Source organism: Narcine bancroftii, chromosome 9 (genome assembly GCF_036971445.1).
Source record: "Narcine bancroftii isolate sNarBan1 chromosome 9, sNarBan1.hap1, whole genome shotgun sequence".
NCBI classification, from domain to species: domain Eukaryota; kingdom Metazoa; phylum Chordata; class Chondrichthyes; order Torpediniformes; family Narcinidae; genus Narcine; species Narcine bancroftii.
In genome coordinates, this window is record NC_091477.1 from 50,084,141 (window position 1) to 50,106,830 (window position 22,690).

General features: G+C 41.4%; 1 protein-coding gene across 1 annotated transcript in view; it reads left to right on the forward strand.

The window, feature by feature from the left end:
- LOC138743573 (dedicator of cytokinesis protein 2-like) overlaps positions 1-22,690 on the forward strand; it is a 699,740-nt gene that overhangs the window by 563,045 nt on the left and 114,005 nt on the right. The window contains exons 31-36 of the mRNA XM_069899077.1: positions 193-271; positions 6,492-6,592; positions 9,924-9,982; positions 11,692-11,840; positions 16,477-16,562; positions 19,558-19,714. Coding sequence (XP_069755178.1) covers positions 193-271; positions 6,492-6,592; positions 9,924-9,982; positions 11,692-11,840; positions 16,477-16,562; positions 19,558-19,714 — 631 coding nt within the window. The remainder of the gene's footprint in view (positions 1-192; positions 272-6,491; positions 6,593-9,923; positions 9,983-11,691; positions 11,841-16,476; positions 16,563-19,557; positions 19,715-22,690) is intronic.

Consider the following 22,690-nt stretch of genomic DNA (forward strand, 5'->3'; position numbering starts at 1 on the left):
CCTCCTATGGACTCTGCGAGACCAGCTGGGTTCCTCCAGCATTTCCATGTTTTATATTATATTGTCTACCTGGGTCACATCACACACCTTTCACAGAATGTAAAGAAAAATGCATTCACAACATTCCTTTAATACTTTGCAAATATGAACATTAATAAATTTGGATTAACTGATTTCATTCTTTTTTTGCAGAGTGTTTTTACGAGCCATTAACAAGTTTGCAGAAATAATGAACCAACGATTTTTGGAGAACATGAATTTTGAGCAACAGGTAAGAAAGAGCCTGTTGTAGCAAGTGCAAGCTCAGGAACCCAGTCTGAATTGACATTTGCAAAGCCATCCCTCATGTCATGGTGGCTCACTGCTGGGTGACCAGATGACAACACGGTGAACTTAATGTTAAAGAAAATGCCCTTCCATTTATGGATTTTAATGAAAAGCATTAAGCTGAATAGGATTAGCTAGGTTTGGTCAAAGAAGATGAAGTTAAGAATATGAGTTGATTTTTTTTTAATGCTCAAGGTAAATCACAAAATTCTGTAGAAATCGTGGTTGAAGTAGAAACACAAGATGCTGGAGAAGCTCAGCAGGTCGAACAGTGTCCTCTATGTAGCAAAGGCAAAGATACCGAACCGACATATCGGGCTGGAGCCCTTCAGAGCTGAGGGCCGTGAGAAATAGATTGTCCACTTCAGACCAAAATATTTACAATGATGTTAGTATTTGGTTAAGTTAGCGAGAAGAAACCCTCTTCAGTGGCAAGTGATCACGATTGAACCAAAACAGCAAGGAAAGAGTGTTACTTTGCAGCGTGAATTGTTGTACATGTTATGGCTTGAAAAATGGCTGGAATCAGATTCAGTCACAGCTTTTGAAATGAAATTGGCCACACAGAAATATTGGAGGTTGTATTGAAAGAGATTAGATACTATATTTCAAAATTGCCCAAAATTTAGATCAGAATAGCTTTCCCTGTTGTAATATTTAAAAAGTCAATGAATTATTTTCAGCCAAAACTGTCACTGCATTCTCAAAGAATCTAAATGTACAATAAAGTCCAAAGTAAGAATACCTCATTTAAAGAAAGAATAGCCAGCTTTCATTTACATAGCACCTTTAACAGACTCAGGTCCTCAAAACCGATTATTTACTCCTCAGAGTCTATTTGCATTTGGAGGGTAGAAAACATGGCAGTTAATTAATCAACTGAAAGTTCCAGCATCAAGCAATGGGGTAGTGACCAGATAAATTGTTTTAATATTGTTGGTTGATGTATAATTATTCTAAAACAGTGGTTTTCAAACTTTTTCTTTCCACTCACATGCCACCTTAAGCAATCCCTTACTAATCACAGAGCACTTATGGCAAAGGGAATACTTAAAGTGGGATGTGAGTGGAAAGAAAAAAGTCGAGAAGCACTGTTCTAGGAGAAACTCCCTGCTCACCTCAGAAGTAGTGCCACGGACTCTGCAACCAAGCAGACTTTGATTAGGAATCACAGCTCTCGGATATTCAGAGCTCACTGAGTACCATAATAAAGTGATGCAAAGATTATAAGCACACATGTCTGTAGCAGGTTCTGGGACCATTACCTGAGTGCTAATGACAAGGATTTGTGGCTGCTTTGTGAAACCTATAGTCGGTTAATCATGCTTTGAAAGGAAACTCTGATCTACTGAAGCAGTTTTCCATTTATCCCCAAGAGGTGGAAGAAGGCTGGGGTTACCTAGGCCATCTGGTTCTCTGAATTGCTCATCAAAAGACTGTAGATCACAATGGGACAGTGAGAGAGACTTCTCCCAGGCATCACTCACAGGGGATTTCCCTTGTGGAACTCTCAAAATCCTCTCATTCAAAATAATGAAGCATGTCATAATTGGATTAGACCAAATCATTTGAGAAGATTTCTTGAAAGAAAGTGACATCGGGAGGAGCATAACTTTACACATCAGGAGTGGTTATTCTGGTTGGTAGGTTAGTTGGGTGCTAAAAAAAGAGGCCAAGTGGAGGAGAATAGGAAGGGTGTGGTAATGAGCATGCAAAAGAGGATAGGTTACAAGGAAATGCATGGAATAGGATTGGTGGGATTGTTACGAGAGTCAGCATCAAGTTGATGGGCTAGATACCCCTTCTGTTGTAAGGAAAGACAGAAATATGTGTGAAATAGGGTGACACCACATCGAGGGGTAGATTAAAGGTAATGCAATGACATAATAGTCAGCATCAACTCAATGATACAAAAGGGAAGGAAAGGCAGGAATGTATAAGGGAAAGGAAGAGGAATAGATGGAAGGTGGTGATGTTTTCTGAGATTTGAAATCCTGCTTTGAATGAGAAGTGATGTGATAAACTCCGATTTCAATTCAGGAAGAATACAAGAAGGAAAATGTTTGTCTCAAGGAGAACTAGCAGAATGCCCTGGTATTTCCAGAGAGGAAAGTAGGACAGGTCAGGAGGAATGATGGCTAGAAATCCTGAGCTTCAGGTTCCTTGGAGAATCTGAATTAAAAAACAGAAAATCTTGAGATTATTCAACAAGCCAGACAGGTGGGGAGAGAAATGAAGCTTCAAGTTGATGCTCTTTAACCAAGGAACATTTGGACAGTGAATAAATTTTAAGTTACCAATAAAGTGGGGAAGGGGCAAAGGAGCACAAAAGGACAGAGTTGAGACCAGGAGAGATGGGACAAGGCAATGGTAATGATACCAACTGGGCAAGGGGAGAAAAGGATAGTAAACATAAAATGTGAAATTGGGGGAAAGCAAATAAATCAAATCTAAAATACAAGAAGAGGAGAGAAAGAAATAAATAAAATTCAGAATTATTAAATGTTTCTCAGACGACCTCTTGGTCTAAACTTAGGAAATCCTAAGATAAAACTTTATTCTGTTTCCCAACCAGATAGCTTCCAAATGAAAGACCGAGTAATCTTCCATTTAGTAAGCCTGTGGTGTTAGGAAAGACCATGACGGTGATGATGAGGCAGGGGACAACCTTAAGGGGTGAGTTGGAGAACAGCAGTGATAAATTAGGGAGAGGTTGGGGATAGATCATGGAGGATTGTTGGGAGGTGCTCCGTGTAGACCTAAGGGTCCAGATGGATATGCATAGATGTGTTGGAGGTGATCACAGTGGGGGAGAGAGGTGGGTGAGGGAATGTGGTTAGAGGGATCAAAAGTGGTGAAAAGCATTGACTAGTTGGCTGAGGAAAGTTTGCTGTGGTTACTTCAGGCTGGAGGAGGGTGAGCAGATGACAATTGACATGTGGGGAGATTACCATGAGGAGGTATCGCAAGTCGAAGGAGGGAACACAACACAAGTGAGATAAGAACAATCAAAAATGGGGTAACTTTCGACAAAATGAGGACTGACAAAGCATCAGGCCTTTATGGTTCCCGTGCTGTGGTATGAGAAAAAACTAGGGAGGAAATTGGAGATGCTGTAGTTACGATTTTCCAAATTGACTCATGATTCAGAATGGTCCCCTTGGACTGCACAGGGGAAGGGAAAAGAAGATAATGGATATCAGAGGATCATATATGTGGCACCCATTCTGGCAGCAGTATGACAAAGCCTTAAAATAGAAAGTGAAAACAGTGGCCACACTGACCAGGTTGGTCACATCTGTGGGGAGCAAAACAGAGTCAACGTTTCAGATCAAAGACCCTTGGATCTGAAACATAAACGCTGTTTCTCTTCCCACAAAATCGATCTGACAGGTTGAGTACTTTCAGTTTTGATTTTGGGTACACAGCATCCACTGATTATTTTAAATTTTCACAACAAACCTGATTAGATTTCCTCAGTAAGTCACTAACATGATTCAATGCAGTTTGATATCATTTGTATAGATTTTTAGAGGATATTCATTAAATCCCCAAACAAAAGACTGTCAAAAGAAATAAAAAATATTGTTATTAAAAAAAAACATAAAAAATTATGTTATCCCATTAACATAAGTAGAAAATTGGCTGGAAGCTCGAGATTAAAAAATGCTACCAAATTGCTAACATTGATTGACAGAGCATCTCTGGAACTTCAACTTTTCAATAAATGCACAATATTGCTGGAGAAACTCAGCAGGTCTCGCAACATCCATAGGAGGGAAAGATATGTGACCATTGTTTCAGGTCTGAGCCCTTCAGCAAGATATGAGCAAAAAGCAGGCATGCATCTGAATAAAAATGTCGTGGGGGGGGTGGTGAGGGAGACAGGTGGAGGAGAAAAGGCCAACAACCAAGATGTCTGATAGAAACTACCAGTAATCACAGAGACTGGGCAAAGGGAACGATAGGCTTTAATATACAAAAGAATCTTGCTGGCCTGGATCCAGGTATAAGAATGGAGGGAAGGGAGAGGTGGCTCGACCTTTATGGCCCAGGAGCAGGGTGGGGACATCATAGGGAATGAGTCACCAGTGGGTGGGCCAGCCCCATATATACAGTAGTCAACAATAGCCTCTACAATGGAGGAAACATAGCACCACAATGCCATATGTGGATGGGAAGGCAGTGGAGAAAAGCTGAGTGTCGGTCAGGGAACAGGGGTAACTCTGTGAATGCAGAGCCAGAAGAAAGGAGACCAAGGGATCGAGAAAGATAGGGACACAAGGGGATGGGAAGTGGAGGAAAACAGACAGAGGGATGTGGAGAGAAAAGATGGGGGTTGTAGAAACCGGAGCTTGATGTTAATACCATCCTGTTGGATGGTGTCCAGTCAGAATGCAGGGTTTTTTCCTCCAATTTGCAGGTAGTCTCAGTTTGGCAGTGCTGGAGATCATGGGCAGACATGTTGCCATTGAAATGAGGCATGGAATTGAAATGCCACTGGGATATTCCTGCTATTACAGTGGACAGAGTGGAAGTGCTTAATGATGTGATCTCCCAGTCTGCCTTCAGTCTATCCGACGAAGAAGGGCACAACGGGAACACTAGGTGCAGTAGATGACCTCTGCAGATTCACATGTGATGTGCCGCTTGACTCGGAAGGATTGTTTGGTTTTTTCTCACAGCTTAATGAAGGGTTGGTACTGTACAGAATTATTGCCTCCTCTGGATGCAGTTGGACCTGTTGAGTCTCTCCAGCAATTTTATGTATTTGTTAAACATCTGCAAACTCTCTTGTTTTAGTTAACATTTCAATCCAACAGTAGATAAAAGTAAAGGTAAAGGTTTCATTATTGTCATGTAATATTACATTTAGAATGTAATATACATGAAAATGTTTAACATTTGTCTATCAAAAGGCAGATGGGGTGGGGGTTGGTGGGGGGGGGGAGTCACTACTTTGTCCAGCGCTCCTCACAGAAACCAACAGCACCTGCTGTTCCTTTGCAGTCTTCCTTCCTTGTACTGCTTAGCTTCTTAGATCAGACAATCCCTCGCGTATTCAGGCTATGAGGTACACGTTTTAAACGAAAGAATAGAGAGAGATGAAGGAAGAGAGAGTCTGCTATTGATAACAATTTCAGAAGTGTAGTAGAAGCAGCCGGACAATAGGAATGAGAATCGATAGATTGAGGTACTTGTGGAAGGATCTGACTGCACTGAAGAGAATGGAGATATGATTCAATAGGATTGGATGACTTCAGTTATGGGGTGTGATTTGATAGGCTGGCTTGTTTTCCCAGGAGTGAAGGGGGCAGATCAAATTATGGAAGCTATGGACAAGGTTGATCGTCATAATCTTATTTTTTCTCACGATGGAGGATACCAAAAACAAGAGGGCATTGTTTAACATGAAAAAAAAAGATCTGAGGGGATCGAGTGGTTGATATCTGAAATGTGCTGCTGGAGGAGGTGGTAGAACCAGATACAATCACCATAGACACTTAAGGAGTCAAAGCATTGAAGGATACAGACTTTATGTGGGCTAATGGGGCATGCATCTAGGCAAAATAGTCAGATGGCCTGAAGAACCTGGTAGGCCTCTCTGAGTCTTTGACATGGAGGTGAGCAGAAATAAGAAATTCCTCCCACAAAATCTTTTAAAACCAGGTCAATTAAAAATTTCAAAACCAAAACAAATATTTGACAAGTAATAATATTAAAGATCCACTTTAAATGCCTAAGACACAGACACCCAACATATGATCATGGAGAACCCCAGTGTTTACACTACAGGTTCTCTCTAAGAAGCATGTCTCATTGAAAGTTGAATGGATCAGCACTGTTCCTGTGGTCTTCTTTGAATTCTGACTGAATTTCTTTGTCTTCTCATTATAAAAGAATAATTCTGACAGTGGTTCAAAATATAAAGATCTTAAATATAAAGCACATAAAATAGAAATAATGGCACGATTAGGTTGATGTGATCTTGAATATATTAAATGTTTTATTATATTGTTTAAAAATACCCACTTTTTTCTTAATAATTAAAATGCCAGGCTGGGCCATAACATTGAATTATTATTTAAGTCGTGATAGGCTTTGATGTATTATGACATTTTTATTAGTTTTATGTTTGATTTAAACTTTATTTTTCTCTGTAGCTGTGGAATAACTATTTTCTTCTGGCTGTGGTTTTCATTACCCAAGATTCGCTGCAGCTGGAACACTATTCCCAAGCTAAATGCGCCAAGATCTTGAACAAGTAAGAACTCTAATGGTTTGTTGTTTGCTCCTGGATAACTCCATTAATAATTAGAAAAGCCATGCAGTCTCAAATCTTATCACCCTAGAGCAACGGAGGTTAAGGAGTGACTGGATAGAGGTGTACAAAATGATGAGGGGCAGAGATTGTGTGAATGGCCAGTGGCTTTTTTCCAGGGCTGAAATAGCTAACATGAGGGGGAATCATTTTAATGAGTTTAGAAATACAGAGGAATGTAAGAGGTAAGTTTTACGCACAGAGAGTGATGGGTGCATGGAATGTGCTGCTGGCAATGGTGGTAGGGGCATGTACAATAAGATCGTTTAACGGACAATTAGATATCTATGTGCAACGGAGAAAATGGAGAGTTATGAAGTTGGGAAATTCTAGGTAGTGTAGCTTATTAGTAAGGCACAACACTGTTGGCCAAAGGGGCCTTCTGTGCTGTAGATTTCTATGTTCTGCATATAATGAAGAATACAAGATTCTCTAGACAATCATTGCTTCAGAAACCCAATTCCATCTACTTATGTAATCCTTAATTTACTAATTTATCCTATTTTAGTGTTTTATTCTATTGGTGGTTGAAAAGCATTGTCCTCTTTGTAACAGGCTATCACAATGAACTGTTAATCCACTCCCTCCCCTAGCTGCCTATTCTCATCCTCCACATTCTGTAATCCCAGCTCCTCCAAATCTCTGGTTGCTCTGCACTTTTGCTTTGATGAGCTAAATGGGCATTTTCTCCTCCTATATCTCCAATTTAACATTTTCATTCACTTTCAAATCCATTCATAGCCTTGGCCCCATAAATCTCTCCCACTCCTGCATCGCCCTCAAGCTCTCTTCTACTTGCATGTCCTTCGATCCAACACCACATCCACGGTGAGCTGTCGTCAGACACTTTGCCCCACATGTTGAAGTTCCTCACAAAACCACACTACTTCTTAATCCACTGTTCCTTCTTTGATAACCTTCTTTAAAGTGAAACATCAACTTCCTTTTTACTTCCTATAGATGCTGCATGACCTGCTGAATTTCTCCAGCAATTTTGTGTGCTACACTTTAAAGCCAGTTGTTCTCAGTTTTTAATCATGAGCCTTCTGAATTCCTTCCTCTTGGGATGTTTTGTTGTTTTCACCACTGTAAAGTTTCTTGGGTTTTTTTTCCCAAAGCATGTTCTTGTTAGCTCTAACAAAGAACACCAAGTTCCTTAACTTAGAGAACATTCGGTGTTTCTCATCAGCGAATCTCACTGGAAAACAACCGCATGAGTCTTGTGAAATCTCTACCACAAGGGTTGCAGAGGTGGGATCATGGGGTAGTTAAAGAGCAAGTATATTCATTTTGGAAAGATAGGTGAAAGAAGGGCAGTGGGGAATCAGTACAGGAGAGATGAATCCATGAGATCAGCCATAATCATATTCAGCCAGAGTGGGATACTCCTGCTCCAATTTTCATTTTATTATGAGTGATGGGGCATGGATTTGAACTTGTGCACCTGACCTACCAAGTATCAGACTAAGTTAAACTTAGAAAGCCTAGGCAGGGGCTCTATTTGGCGATGACTCTCCCCTGTCTATTCACTCTCCATTGGGAGAGCTTTTGAAAATATATTTTCTCACTTGGTGATTAAGCCAGACACTGCAGCATTCGTTTCTGCTCACATCAAGAATGTACACTCACTCCAGAGCTGATTCTAAGAAAATGTCACTTCAAAATAGTGTCTCCTCGGCAAGCAGTTATTTCATGGCACTCAGAAGGGACTTGCAAAAGTTGATTGGATGTAGCTGTGAGCAGATTAAGGGATGCGTTGGATGTGGGATCCATTTGAATGTGAGGTGGAGAAAATTCAGGGACAATATGTTCCTGTTAGAGTGTATTATGTGTTTTTGTGTGTATGCCATAGCCTGGAGGGATGCTGTTTAGTCGAGTTTTATATGTGCAATCAAATTATAATAAACTTGAATTCAGAGGCTTTAGTCAGGAAAAAAAGAGGAATACATCAGATGCAGACAGCCAAATTCTTTGAGGATTTTAGGGATGTAGAGGTAAGTATCCAAAATATTCCATAAATGTATGAAGAGCAAAGGGAAACTCACAAGAGAATTTGTCCCCTTGAGGATCAATATGGCTGTCTGTGTGTGGAGCAATGGGAGATAGGGAAGATCTTAAATCAAATTTCAAAGTTTAGATTTGAAATATGACATCACATACAACCCTGAGATTCTTTTTCATGCAGCCCAGGCAGAATTTCTACTTATCGAAAGTGCAAAAAATCTACTCAATAAAGATACGTGTACATAAGTGAGAAATGTAAACAAATTGACTACAATACAAAAAAAAAACAAATATTCAGTCATAAATAATGTGCAAATTCAGGAAGGCAATTGAAAACTTGGGTGAATGGTGCACCAACAACAACTTCACACTCAATGTTACCAAATCCAAGGAGCTGATTGTATGTTTCAGGAAGGGAAAACCAGATGTGTTTGATCCATGATCATTGGGGGATCAGAGGTGGAGAGGGTGAGCAAATTTAAGTTCTTGTGAGTCATGATCTCAGAAGATCTTTCCTGAACTGAACACACAAATGGTATCATGAAGAAAGCACGTCAGTGCCTCTACCTCCTCGGGAGTTTGTGGACATTTGGTATGACATCAGAAACCCTAGCAAATTTCTACAGATTTGTGACAGAAAATGTGCAGACTGGCTGCATCACGCTCTGGTGTGGGGACACCAATACGCTTGAACATAAATCCTGGAAATGTTAGTGGACAGCACAGGACATCACAGCTAAAACCATCCGAGAATATCTGCATGGACAGCAGCAACAATCATCAGGGATCCACACCACCCAGCATACGCTCTGTTCTCACTGCTACATCAGGAAGGAGGTATAGGTGCCATGAGACTCACACCACCAGGCTCAGGAAGAGCTGCTACCCCTCCACCATCAGACTCCTCATCGACAAACTCTATCAGATACTCAGTTTGTTTACATTCTTATTTGTTTACATGTGAACGTTGAGTCAGTTTTTTTTGCACTGCCAATATGTGTAAATTCTGCTTCACCCGCAGAATAAAGCACCTCAGGATTATATGTGATGTCATGAATATACCTTGACAATAAAACTAAATCCTGAAATCTGATCATTAGGTAACAACCCTGTTTTTCCCCATGTGTTGTTCTATAATGAGTCTTTTAGAGTTGGGTGGGAAACACGGAGAGAAAATGCTTGTGATTGTGGGACAAAGTGGAAGAAATATTTTTGCTGACAAATTTTGTCTATTATGCAGTTTAACTAATTGAAATGCTTTTTTTTCCAGGTATGGAGATATGAGGCGTCAGATTGGGTTTGATATTCGTGATATGTGGTACAAACTTGGTGAGTGAAAGGTTATGGCTTGGAAATTGGAACACAACATTTCTCCGCACTGCTTTATGCTACTTTAAAAATAATTGTTAAGCAAAATCAGAAAATCACTAACGATTCCACAATATCCATTATTTCTCTGATGAGCCCACAATGTGACAGATGCACGCACATAATGTGTAACGTGTGCCTCAAAGATATCTTCAGGATCTTTTGTCACACTTGCGATGTTGACCACCCACATGAAACAGATCTTTGTGGTATATGCGAGGCTCATTTTGGTCTTTGTGAGAATGCCCTGCATGAGAATGACAGAGGGCATTGACTCCAGCATTGCAGAACCCTTAAATGTTTATTCACATGTTTACTTAACTATGGTGATGGGTGCTCCTTCCATCAATTCATTAAACCCTCCCCACCCCATTCATTACCCTCACGCTTCTTCAAATGTGGCCGCAGCGCTCATTCCTTCAATTTTGTGCTGACCCCCACTTGCAGCAGTTACTCCCATTGATCTGATTTGGCTGTTAATATTCAAGTTCCACCCTCGACTAGTTAACGTCCAAATTCTCCCCAGCTACTTTGATGCAAACGCCAAGTCTTTCCTCCTTTCCTGACTGTGCACCTGCAAGAAATCTGATCTGTACTCAACAGATGGAAGGCCTCATCTACAATGCATGAATCTCCCCTGCTATAGAATTGTGTGGCATCAGATCCCTGAAGGAACATTCATTGCCCAAATGTGTTCCAATGGTTTGACACATCTTTCCAAGTAGCAAGCCTTGTAGCTTTTCAATAACCATTTACTGTTAATGTAGGGTCACTGTAGGACCTTTTTATAAAAATGATCTTTTCACTGAGTTTCCAATTAGCCATTCAAGTCACAAGAATATTTTCTGACACGTTAGACTTGACCTGACTACCACTGAGTAAGAAATGGGGAGAAACTCAATTAGAAGTCCTATTTCTGAACCACTTGGGCCAGGTTACTTGCCTCTTCTCATATCTTGTTCCCTTTCCATCTCAGTTGTTAGCCACTTATCCTTCAGGAAAGCATCCTTGACCATGTGGCAGGAAGATAGGATGTAAGTTATCTGTCATCTCTTCCCACTGATTAGAGTTCTCTGAATTAAGTCACACTTGATGGTTTGTACCTAGGACTCCTGAAACATTAGTTAACAACACTGGGGACGGAGGATGTAAGGTAAACAAATTAGGAACAAGGATAATGGACAATTCAAATCTATTCCAATAATTAGAGTAACACCAAGAGTGGGAGGAGATCAGCAGGTCAGGCCGCATCCATTGAAAGCAATAGATAGTCAATGTTTCCGGTTGGGACTCTTCATCAAGACTAAAGTGGCAAGGTGTGATGGCGAGGGTGGAAGTGGGCAAGGGAGAAGGAAGTGGGGGAGGGGCCAAGGTGTTAGGTTAGTGGACAGAAGGTGGGAGAGGTAGAGGGAGACCATTGGGAAAGAGTGTGGGAAGAACTAACGTTAACCTAGCCTGACAGATAACTGAAATGCTGCAAATACTCAATAGTTTTAGCTGGTTTTTTTCTCTCTGATCTCGGATGATGCTTCACCAGTCTGACATATTTTATTTTAGATTTCCAGTATATGCAGCTTTTTGCAATTGAAGGTCAGGTCTGCAACAAAGAATATTTTCAGGCAACAACTTCATTAATTTGGTTTTTTTTTTGCTTACCTGTTGAATAACAGATCAGAACAAAATCCACTTCATCCCAGGGATGGTTGGCCCAATCCTGGAAATGACCCTGATTCCGGAGGTTGAACTTCGCAAGGCCACTATTCCAATCTTCTTTGACATGATGCTGTGCGAGTACACTATATTCAATAACTTCAGGAAGGTATGCGGGTAGAGATGAGTGATCAAGCACAAAGTTGCAGAGGGCAGTAAGACCAGAGAGGTTTACAGTTCACTAGTTAAAGAGGCAAGAGGCATTTGCCTGCTAAAAAGAATCTTCAGGAGGGAAGTAGGTGTGGTGCTGTGGGGAATAGACGGAACAATGTAGTGTGATGCCTATCTGTAAATAATTACACAGCAAGGATAGCTTTCAACAATGAGAATTGGTCAAGCTCAAAATAACTGGTGCTCATGGATGCTAGAGAAAGTGATGGATGATACTGCAGTCTGCTGAACACATATTGAATAAGTTGTGTTTGAGCACATGAAGATGCACAGTTATTTGCTGAGAAAATATGTGACACAGTAAAATCAAAAGTTATCTTGAAGTAATATCAATATTCAAGTGAAGCAACACTTTGCTTGTATATCCACAGGACTTATTGACTACATTCGGTGCTCCCTCTGTGGCATTCTCCACATCAGAGAAACTGGTCGCAGATTGGGAGATCGCTTCACTGAGGTCCTCCTCTCCATTCCATAACGACAGCGAGCTCCCAGTAGCTAACCATTTCAATTCTGAGTCATACTCCCAGACTCGCATGTCTGTCCATGGCCTTATGTACTATCCCACCTAGACCACCTGATGATTGGTGGAACAATACCTTATTTTCTGTCTCAGCCCTCTTCAGCCAGATGGCATTAACATTGACTTTTCTGCTTTCTACTAAACCTGCTTGCCTTTTCTTTCCCGTCTCCCTTTCCCGTCTTTCCAGTTCTCCCCTCCCTTCCCACTCACCCACCCAACAGTCCTTTCTCCCCCTCATTGCTGCTGTCCCCTCCCTCCTTTCTCCATCTGCCTTTGCCACCCCCGCCTCCCCCCACCCCATTCTTTTGTTTGGACGACTGCCAGCATTTTCTCACACCTTAAGCCCGAAGTGTTGGTTCTGTATTTTTACCTTTGCTACATAAAGGACATTGTTTGACCAGGTGAACTTCTCCAGCATTTTGTAATTCTGAGATTCATTTCACTGGATCGATAAATGGAGTTTTCAAGGCAGAGTTCAATTCACTAATGTGATTATCTTCCCTAAAGGAGCTGAATGTGTGTCTAACCAGATGGTACCAATGTTGACCTCCAATTTGCATTCACCCTTTCCCGGATCTCTCCCTCATTCCTTCATCCCTGTCTTCCTTCCTCCAGCTCCCTACCCTCTTCCCTCCTTTCTCCCATCAGAGAATGGTCTTTCTCAGCCCTCTGCTCTCTTCCCATATGGGTGGCACGATTAGTGCAAAGATATTACAGCGGCAGCATCTTGGGTTGAAATCCGGAGCTGTCTCTAAGGAGTCTGTATGTTCTCTGTATGTGCTTTTTTGTGTAGACTAACTCTGGGTGCTCTGGTGTGCTCCCATTCTTCAAAATGTATGGGGGGCTGTAGGTTAATTGGGGTGTTTGGGTGTCATAGGCTTGTAGGCTGGAATGGCCTGTTATCGAGATGTTTGTTTAAATTTAAAAATTCTGTCCTCCCCCTTGTAGCCACCTATTGCCTTGTGTGCTAGTCTGTGTTCCTCCCACTCACCAACCTTTTAATTCTCGCGTCTTCCTGATTCTTGACACTCCTGAGGAAGGGCTCAGACCCGAAACATTGACTGCCTTTTATTTCCAGTGGATGCTGTGTGACCTGCTGAGTTTCCCCAGAATTTTTGTGCATTGCACTGGACCCCGGCCTCTGCAGATCTTCATTTGATTGATGCGGGTTTATGTTATGGCCCAGCACTAGGTCATCATCAATTTAGTCCCTGAGACATATGAGAGGATAGCGCTTATATCTACAAACAAGGGTCCTCCGCCAGCTTGCAGGGTCATCCTCAATAAAAGTGGTCCACAATGAAATCCTGAGGAACATGACTACTTTCCCAAATCTCAGGAGTCACCTCTTGATGAAGATGAACATAGACAGTGAAATTCAACATCGCATTCAGTGCTCCAGCATGGCTTCTGCCCCCATGTACAAAAGAGATTTAGATCTCATAACACAGCACTTAGCTTGTAGTCTTCCCTTCAACCTGTGCTCAAGGCACGAGAAGGTACCACCTGCGTGGCCTCCAGAAATTACTCCGTCTATTGGCAGGATAAATGAAACAATATCAACATTCTCTTTGCTGCCCACCTGGGCTCCACTGACACTCAGCAGGAACTGATTGGCAAGACAATCCATTTGCATATTTCACACCACACTCCCAGAATAGATAAACTCTGTCATGACAAGCGTTTAACAGGAGGGCAGAGAAAATAATTTGGGATGTTCTCAAAATCTCCTTGAAAATATGCAAGGGTAGACTGCTGATCTATGTAAACCTACTCCACCACGATATAATCCTTCTCTACTTCACACTCATAGTTCTATTTTTCTTGAATCCATGTGCTTATCTAAGAATCTTTTACATGTCCTTATTGGACCCGTCTCCACCACCATCTCCAGCAATACATTCCAGGCACCCAACTCACTCTGGGTTAAAAAAAAAACCTACCCCTGATGTCTCCCCTAATCTTTTCTCCACTCATCTCAAAAACATATCCTCTGTCACCCCAGGGAAAAAGGTGAAACTGTCAACTGAAATGTGATTTTACTGCTTAATATCGCAAATATTAATTCAAGGAGTTAATGGATCTCTTTAAACCTCATGCTCTGTGGTCTCAACATTCTTTATGCACAGCCACTGTTGTCCACCCTTTCTGTTCACCTCACACATCTCTATTAAGTCACCTCACATCCTTCGTCATTCTGAGGAGGCAAGTTTTTTTTTACAGACTCTGGAACACCATTTTTGAAGATGCATCCATATCTCCTCTGATGCTCTCAGTGACTCCAATACTATTAGTATTTCAAGCAGGGCATTTCAATTTTAAAACAGAAATGGAGGATCCAGTGGTGTTGATACAATATTGATACGCACAAACAATGACTCCAAAGGTTGAATGAGGAATGATAGGCTTTAATACACATTAGATTTCAGCTGACCCAACTTCATGTGCTCGAATGAATGGAAGGGGGTAGGGAGATCGACCTTTATGGCCAGGTCACAGGGGGAGGGGTTACAGAGGATCAAGTCATCAGTGGATGGACCAGCCACTTATGCATAGATCAGTATATACATATCACCACACATACCTCAAGACCATACCACAATGGAGAGAAAACCTTGAAATCCTTTGTTATATTTCTGGAAGAAGCATATTTACATACATAAAATTAACACATTTTTTGAAATAGCAAACAAGGGAACCCTGATTAAGCATGAAAGGAATTTTAAAAAGCCAAATGTCCACAAAGAGTGTTGAGAGCACAGGGTACAGGGTATGTGTGACCATTGGATGTTTCAAAAGAGACATTCATTCATTGAGGAATGTTTGCAAAAGATTAGATATTAAGCAGTAAAATCACATTTCAGTGGATGACTTCAGCTGACAATAGGCCAAAAGTTATTTCAGTGCTATAACTTCCAAAACTGGCTTTGATGTTAATGAGTTTATTGTCACGCATATTATATACAATGTACAGATGCACCAAAATTCTTACCTGCTGCCGCCAACAGATACTTCGTAAAAGAATACAGTAGTACTCATTGAATTAAATTAAACACAAAAGTTAAATAGTTAATAAATATTCACATTTACCTTAGAGCAAGATTTAAAAAAGGGCAGAGTCCCTTTTGAAGCGTCAGAGCAGCTCAGTGTAGTTTGCGGAGGTTTGGGAGCCTGATCCTGTCTGTGGGCCAAAGGTTGATGAATAATGATTGGGTTGATACCCCAAACTCACAGCCTTGACTAGCAGGGACAAGTATGAGGTATATGGAAACATCCCATCCTGCATGCTCCCTCCAAGTCAGAGACCGACCTAACTTCAAGTTTATCATCACGAGTCACAAAACACAGTCGAAATGTTTGTTTCCTGAGCAGTCTGGCCAGATAAGTGATACATAGTACAGCAGTAAAAACACAATGCTGAGTGCAGAGTGAAGGAGGGAGGATCAGTTAGAACAGAACAAAAGTGACATTTTTTCATGAGGCTCATTTGGGTTAACTTGGTGATATGTTGCAGTTTCTCTTATTATCATTGATACTCAATCCTGGAACTCATTCCACAGTGCAGAGTGGGAGAACTTACAGCACCAGTTCAAAAAGGTGACTTGCCCTTATCTTCTCAGAGACATTTAGGGATGAAAAATAAATGCTTGCCTTGCCAACAATGGCCACATTCTAAAACAATAAGTTGAAAAAAAAAATCATCCACTGTAAAATCAGCATCCAGGAGCAAGAAAAACAGTGAAATTTATTTGAAATTAAGAGAAGCAGTGATGGATCCAGAGGTTAGTGTTGACTGGATGAGCTCTGATTGCATGTCTTCTCTTTGTTCTGTGCTTTAAAAATATGTCCACTGCTCATCATGGCAGAAATGTAAGGACATATTGATCAAATTTTCTGGGATAGGTAGTAAGGGTCTTGGAGGTATAAACTTTTGGAATTAATCCAAAAATGAGATCCTTCGTCTGGTCAAAATGTTTTTTTCTTCTCTTGCAAGTATTGCTTTATTGATATCGTCTCGGATCTCCAAACTAACTAACTTCCTTTTTAACAGTTTGAAGATGAGATCATCTTGAAATTGGATCATGCGGTGGAAGGTGGATGTGGTGATGAGCAGTACATGCACCTTTTCCAGACAATGTAAGATTTTGTCCATTTACAAATTTCATCCAAACACAAACATCAGCAAGAAATTAAAGGGGAACAGGACCACCAGCACTTCTGGAAAAGATTCAACAGCAAGCAATTAGCAGGAATGGGGTGAGGGTGGGTGGAATTAAAAGTACGCAGACAGCGAGGCAGGATTTGACAAAGTTGTTGAGGAGGGGAGCAAGAATTTAGTGTGAGCTGGCGGTGGAGTCAAAAGGCAAGTGTGTAAGGAAGGCTGGAAATGAACTTGTGGAAAAGATTGCTGAGGTGGCTATTGAATAAATAGCAGATGAAGGCGAGATTCAGACTGGATGTCACATGAATATACAGGAGCTTACTTACTTTGTTTTGAATGCAGCCTTTCTTCTGGCTTTTGATCCTTTCCCATTCCGAACCTCCTTTATTTCTTCAAGTTCTTGTGTACTGAAACTTCTGTCTTCCATACTGTCACTGCCTCTCCTCCTTCCTACAATTCCAAAGGGGTTTTTGGCCTTGGATCTTCCAGCTCCTGACCCACATTCCAGTGACCAAGAGAAACTCCTTTCTCTCATAATGTTGGTTAGCGCAACACTTTTACAACACCAGTGACGTGGATTAGAATCTGGCGCTGTCTGAAAGGAGTTTGTACATTCTCCCCACGATCTGTTTCGGTTTCCTCTGGGTGTTCCAATTTCCTCCTACCCTCCAAAATAGGTGTGGGGTTTATTGGTATATGTTGGCAGCCTGGGCTCATGGGTTGGAAGGGCTTGTTATCATTGCTGTATCTCTAAATTAATACATAAAAATTCCTCAATGTCATTTGAAGCAGTATCCAGAAGTTTAACCTTAACATCCTGGCAGTCTGGGTCAGTACTGAAATTTTGGCATCTTAATTGACCCAAAGGCGATCCCAAATTGCCAAGATGATCTGAACCTTTCTGTTCACAATGGGGTAACTTCAGGGGCTGATAGGACTGAGCTTCATGCTTTGTAGGAATCTACATTGGTTTTATGCTCTGCTTATGTCCAATTTAAAGGTGTACTGGACTGTAAAATATACCCAGCTAATGCTTGGCTTAGCAATGGCAGCAATCACCATTCATTGGCCAAGGGAGGTTATTAACTTATTTTGACTTCACTGAGTCCTCCTGCAAAACCTTGGAAAGGTTCAAGCACACACTATAGACAGAGTGTTGTAACTGGAAACAAAGTATGCTGAAGCCAAGAGTGGCTCATGCTTTATGACAAACTCAATAGTGGTGAAGAGTCAGCCCTGTACTTCCATGTATTTTTCCTTCAGATGGCTGGCTTTGCACCCTTGGTTCTTTGATCACTTTTCATGGATTTTGGCTGTGTGTCCACACACATTCCATTGGGTGCTTAATTCTGTGGAGCAGTTCCGGATCTTAGGCAGTGTTCAGTCAAATCAACACAAGCCATACAACTCCTACATTTGATGGCGGGTGGAGGGAAGGAATGGACGGGAAAACAGAGAAGCTTTCTTAGGGCCTCACTTCTCCCTCTTGTGTGTTTTGAATTTGGTCTACAAAAATATCAACTCAGATTCTGGGCCTCGTACTCCCGATTTTAATTGATTTTAATTGTTTAACTTCACATACCGAGGTACAGTGAAATGCTTTGTTTTATCCACTATCCAACTAAGTCAACCTCTGCATAATGCAAGAATAAAAACATGGAGCTTCTTTAAAATAAAAATGCAGGTTGTAGTGTCACCTAAGACCAGAGTGCAGTGTTGGAGAAAGTGCAGTTATACAGTGCAAGGTGTGGTAAACCACTGTTGTGCAATGATTGGCTGCTGCCGGCTTGACACACCTGCTGCGACTGTTTCTAACCTTCGCCCCCTTGCATGTTCCCCTTTCTCTTTGCTTTGATCAGTCGATGAGGTTGTTGGTAGTTCCTCTTTTTAGTTAATAAATGCCTGATAGTTTGGCAATATCAGCCTTTCGTGATTATTGATGGTACATCACAAGGGAGATCCATTCAAGTGTCTGGTAACAGAAGGGAAGAAACTATCCTTGAATCCAAATGCTTCTGTTTTCAAAATCACGCATCTTCTGCCCAAAGGGAGGGAGAAGTAAAACATCTGATTGTAATGGGATGCGTCCTCTAAGATGATGGCTACCTCCAAAATGACTGCCTTCGACATCATATCCCAGTCTTCTTTCCCATGTCCCAGCAACACTAGGCAAATGAGCTTGAGAAATATTGAGTTAAACAAGAGAGTCTGCAGGTGCTAGTCAAGTGCAATACACCAATGGTATACCCAATGAAAGGGGCCAGGCCTGAAATGTTGGTTACCATGTACTTCCTCTGGATATTGTGTGACCTGCTGACTTTTACAAGCATGTTTGTGGAGAAAGATGGAATTATCCTATCAATAGCATTTACATCCCAGGAATGACAAGTCCTACAGAGGGACACGGCCTACCATAGTACTGAACTAGCTGTTCTGTGCTTTACTTTGCCACTTTAAGGTGGCATATGCGAGCGACTAGTACAGCTGGCTCCTCACAGCTGCACTGACTCAAGTTCAGACCTCACCTTTGGTGCTGTCTGTATGAGTACCCAAGTCAATCATCCCCAAATCTATATATTTATTTAAAATGATATATTTGTGATTATTGTGTGCTGTTTTTCATGTGCTTGCACTGTGGTCTGGAAAAATGCGGTTTTGTCGCATTGTGCATGTACAGTCAGGTGACCTTGAACTTGAAGTTTGCACTTTCACTGTGTGACTACATGGGTTTTCTTTGGGTGCTCTGTTTTCCCCCCCACATCACAAAGAAATGCATAGTGATGGACCCATTCACTGCCATAAATGACTCCCAATGTGTTGGTGTGTGGTAAAATCTGGGCTTTTTGGTAGGAAGGATAAAATTGGCTCAGTGCAAGCGGGTGCTCTATAATCAGAGTAGACTCAGTGGGCAGAACTGCCCACCCGCTTCCATGCTGGATCGTTAGTTAACTCCATTATTTTCTTGTTCAGCCTACTGGAATATGCTTTGGAGCATCCGTTAATTGCCAAGTCGGTGCAGCACTTTGTCAGTTTGGTCAAGAGTCTCCTGGAGAAACTGCTGGACTACAGACTGGTGATGAACGACGAGAGCAGGGGAAACCGCATGAGCTGTACTGTCAACCTGCTGGTATGTAGACTGAGCACACCTTCTGCATCCTCCACTGCCAGCTCCCTCGCTCTCTCTCCCTCTCTGCACCATGTGGCCGGTCTGTCATCCAAACCCCAAGATTTTCCATTTCCTCCCAAAGTCTCTTTGCTTGTTTCTCTTCAGAATCAGGTTTATTATTGTTCTGGGTAAACTTGTACCTCTCACTTTGTTCGTTTTAAATTGGTCACAGTGTTTGAGCTACCGAAAGAAAATAGACACACACACCAAGAGCAGTTCAGTTTATACAAATGTTTATTACAAATTCAAAAGCTGATTTCAAACTTCAATATGCTAGCCCTTATCAATGCCTGGACTGGTCCCAACTGCCGAAGCGAAGCAATGACTGCACACTTGTAGTAGGTTGTCGGGGCACCGGTAGCAGCTTCTCCACCTCCCTCGACCGGGACGTTAGCTTGACTCTAGAAGTTCTTTTTGCTGAGAGATGTTGCCACCTCTCGGAGAGTCTCAAACTTCAGCAGCGGGACCATGGTTTATATTACCCAAAAATTGCTTACCCAAGCATCTATTCCCAGCACCATAAGAAAGATAAGCGAGCAAGCTAACATGCTAGGCTTCTATCGAATAATATAATTTTCAGCTTATCACTTTGAATACAATTGTTTATTTTGCATCAAGGCTAGGCCTCTGACAGTCTGTGACCAAAACAAGAAGGAAGATTAAATGTTCTTGGTACACAGATGTCCTTTAGTCAGATAACTGCATCTCTGGCCCCTCGGTGGAATTTAGCTTATGTCTGCTGATTCTCAGCCTTGCAGAAGCAAAGGTTGCAAAAGTTAAAAAACATGGTTTACATCTTCCATTACAATTGCCATGAACATGTGTCATGAAATTTGTTGCTTTGTGGCAGCAGTATTGTGCATTACATTGCTATAAATTACAATTCCTTAAATACAAGATTTTAAAAATAATTCGTGCAAAAAAAGCAAAAAAAAAAGCTTGGGACCATAGATTCATTGTATGGTCAGAAATCTGATGGCAGAGGGGACGAAGCATTTGGATGTGCAACTTCAGGTGCCTGTATCCATCCTGACAGTAGCTGTGAGAAGAGGGCATGGACTGGGTGCTGAATGTCCTTGATAATAGAAGCTGTTTTCTTGAGACACCACCTTTTGTAGATGTCCTTAATCGAGTGAAGAATAATGCCTATGATGGCAAAGTTTACAACCCTCTGTAGCCTTTTCCTATCCTGTGCATTGGCAGACCATGATGGGACCAGTCAGAATGCTCTCCACCGTACACCTGTGGAAATTTGTAAGTGAGTATGGTGACATGTAAAATCCCATCAAACTCCGAATGAAATATAGCTGCTGGCAAGCCTTCATAATTGCATCAACATGATGGCTCGATAGATCTTCAGAGAAACTGACCCCCAGGAATTTGAAGTTCCTTACCCTCTCCACTGCTGACCCCCTTGATGAGGACTGATTTATGTTCTCCTGGTTTCCCATTCCTGAAGTCCTTAGTTTTGCTAACACTGAGTGCAAGGTTGTCATAATGACACCACTAAGTTAGCCAATATATCTTACTCCTGCTTCCTCATTGACATCTGTGATTCTGCAGATGACCATGATGTCATTGGCAAATTTGTAATTGGCATTTGAGTTATGCCCAGCTACACAGTTATGGGTACAGGGAGAGGAAAGCAGTAGGATAAGCATAGACCCCTGAGGTAAACCGGTGTTGATTGTCAGCGAGGAATACATGTTATTACCGATCCCCATTGATGGTGGTCTTCCGATGAGGAAGTCAAAGATGCAATTGCAGAAGGAGGTGGATACTCCTTAATCCTGATCCACCTCAGAAAAGATGCCTCTTATGCCAATCATACCTCAGAGGCTGGTGAATAAACTGTCCTCACTGGCACTCAATACCCCTCCCTGCAATTGAATGCTAGACTTCTTAACTGAAAGACCACAGCCTGGGCAGGTTGGCAGCAAAGTCTCAAGCCACATACCACTGAGCAATGGTGCATCTCAGGGCTGTGTGTTCAGCCCGTTTCTGTTCGTGTTGCTAACTCATGACTGCATCGCCAGGATCAGCTCCAACAGAAGCCTCACGTTTGCAGATGACACAACATTGGTTGGCCTCATTGGCTGCAATAGTGAATTGGCTTCCAGAGAGGGAATTGAAAGGCTTGTTCTCAACGTTGACAAGACAAAGGAGACACTCCCCACTACATATCAATATCATAGAGACTGTGGGGAGTACAAGGTTCTTTGGTGTCCATTCAATCTATCCTGGATCTAAAAATAACCCTCACATTAGTCAAGTAAATGCAAACTCTGCCTACACTTCTTATGGAGGTTGAGGAACAAAAGTGAGTGTGTCCTGGCCAGCTGCACCATGGTTACTGCAAAGCATCAGATAGGAGGTCAGGGCAGAGGGTAATTAAAACTGCTGGGAAGATCCCTGAGGTCTTCCTTCCCCTTATCGATGATATCTGCAAGGAATGGTGCTTAACAAGGACCCAGCCTGCAGTATCTTTAAGACACTACCTTCAAGAACGAGGTACACAAGCATAAAAACCAGGACAGCCAGCTTCTTCCTGCAGGTGGTGGGACTGTTGAACAATCCTAGAAACATGTTTTTATTATTTTTTTTAACTTTTTTTATTCATTCAAAAAACAAATAATATATGACATATGCAGCAATTAAACATGAACATTTTTTTATATATAGAAAAAAAAAGAAAAAAAAAGAAAGAAAAAGAAAAAAAAGAACCCCTTCCCTTCAGCCAACTCTCCTAAGGAGAGCCATAAAAAAAGAAAAAAAGAAAGAATATTAAAGAAAAAGTTAAATATACATATTAAAAGCTAGTCAATATAAATTGAAATGTAAATATTCTGAGTATAACAGCCACTTATTAATAAAAAAATTACAATTATCATGCAAAACATACATAATTTTTTCCAGTATTAAACAATATTTCATCTC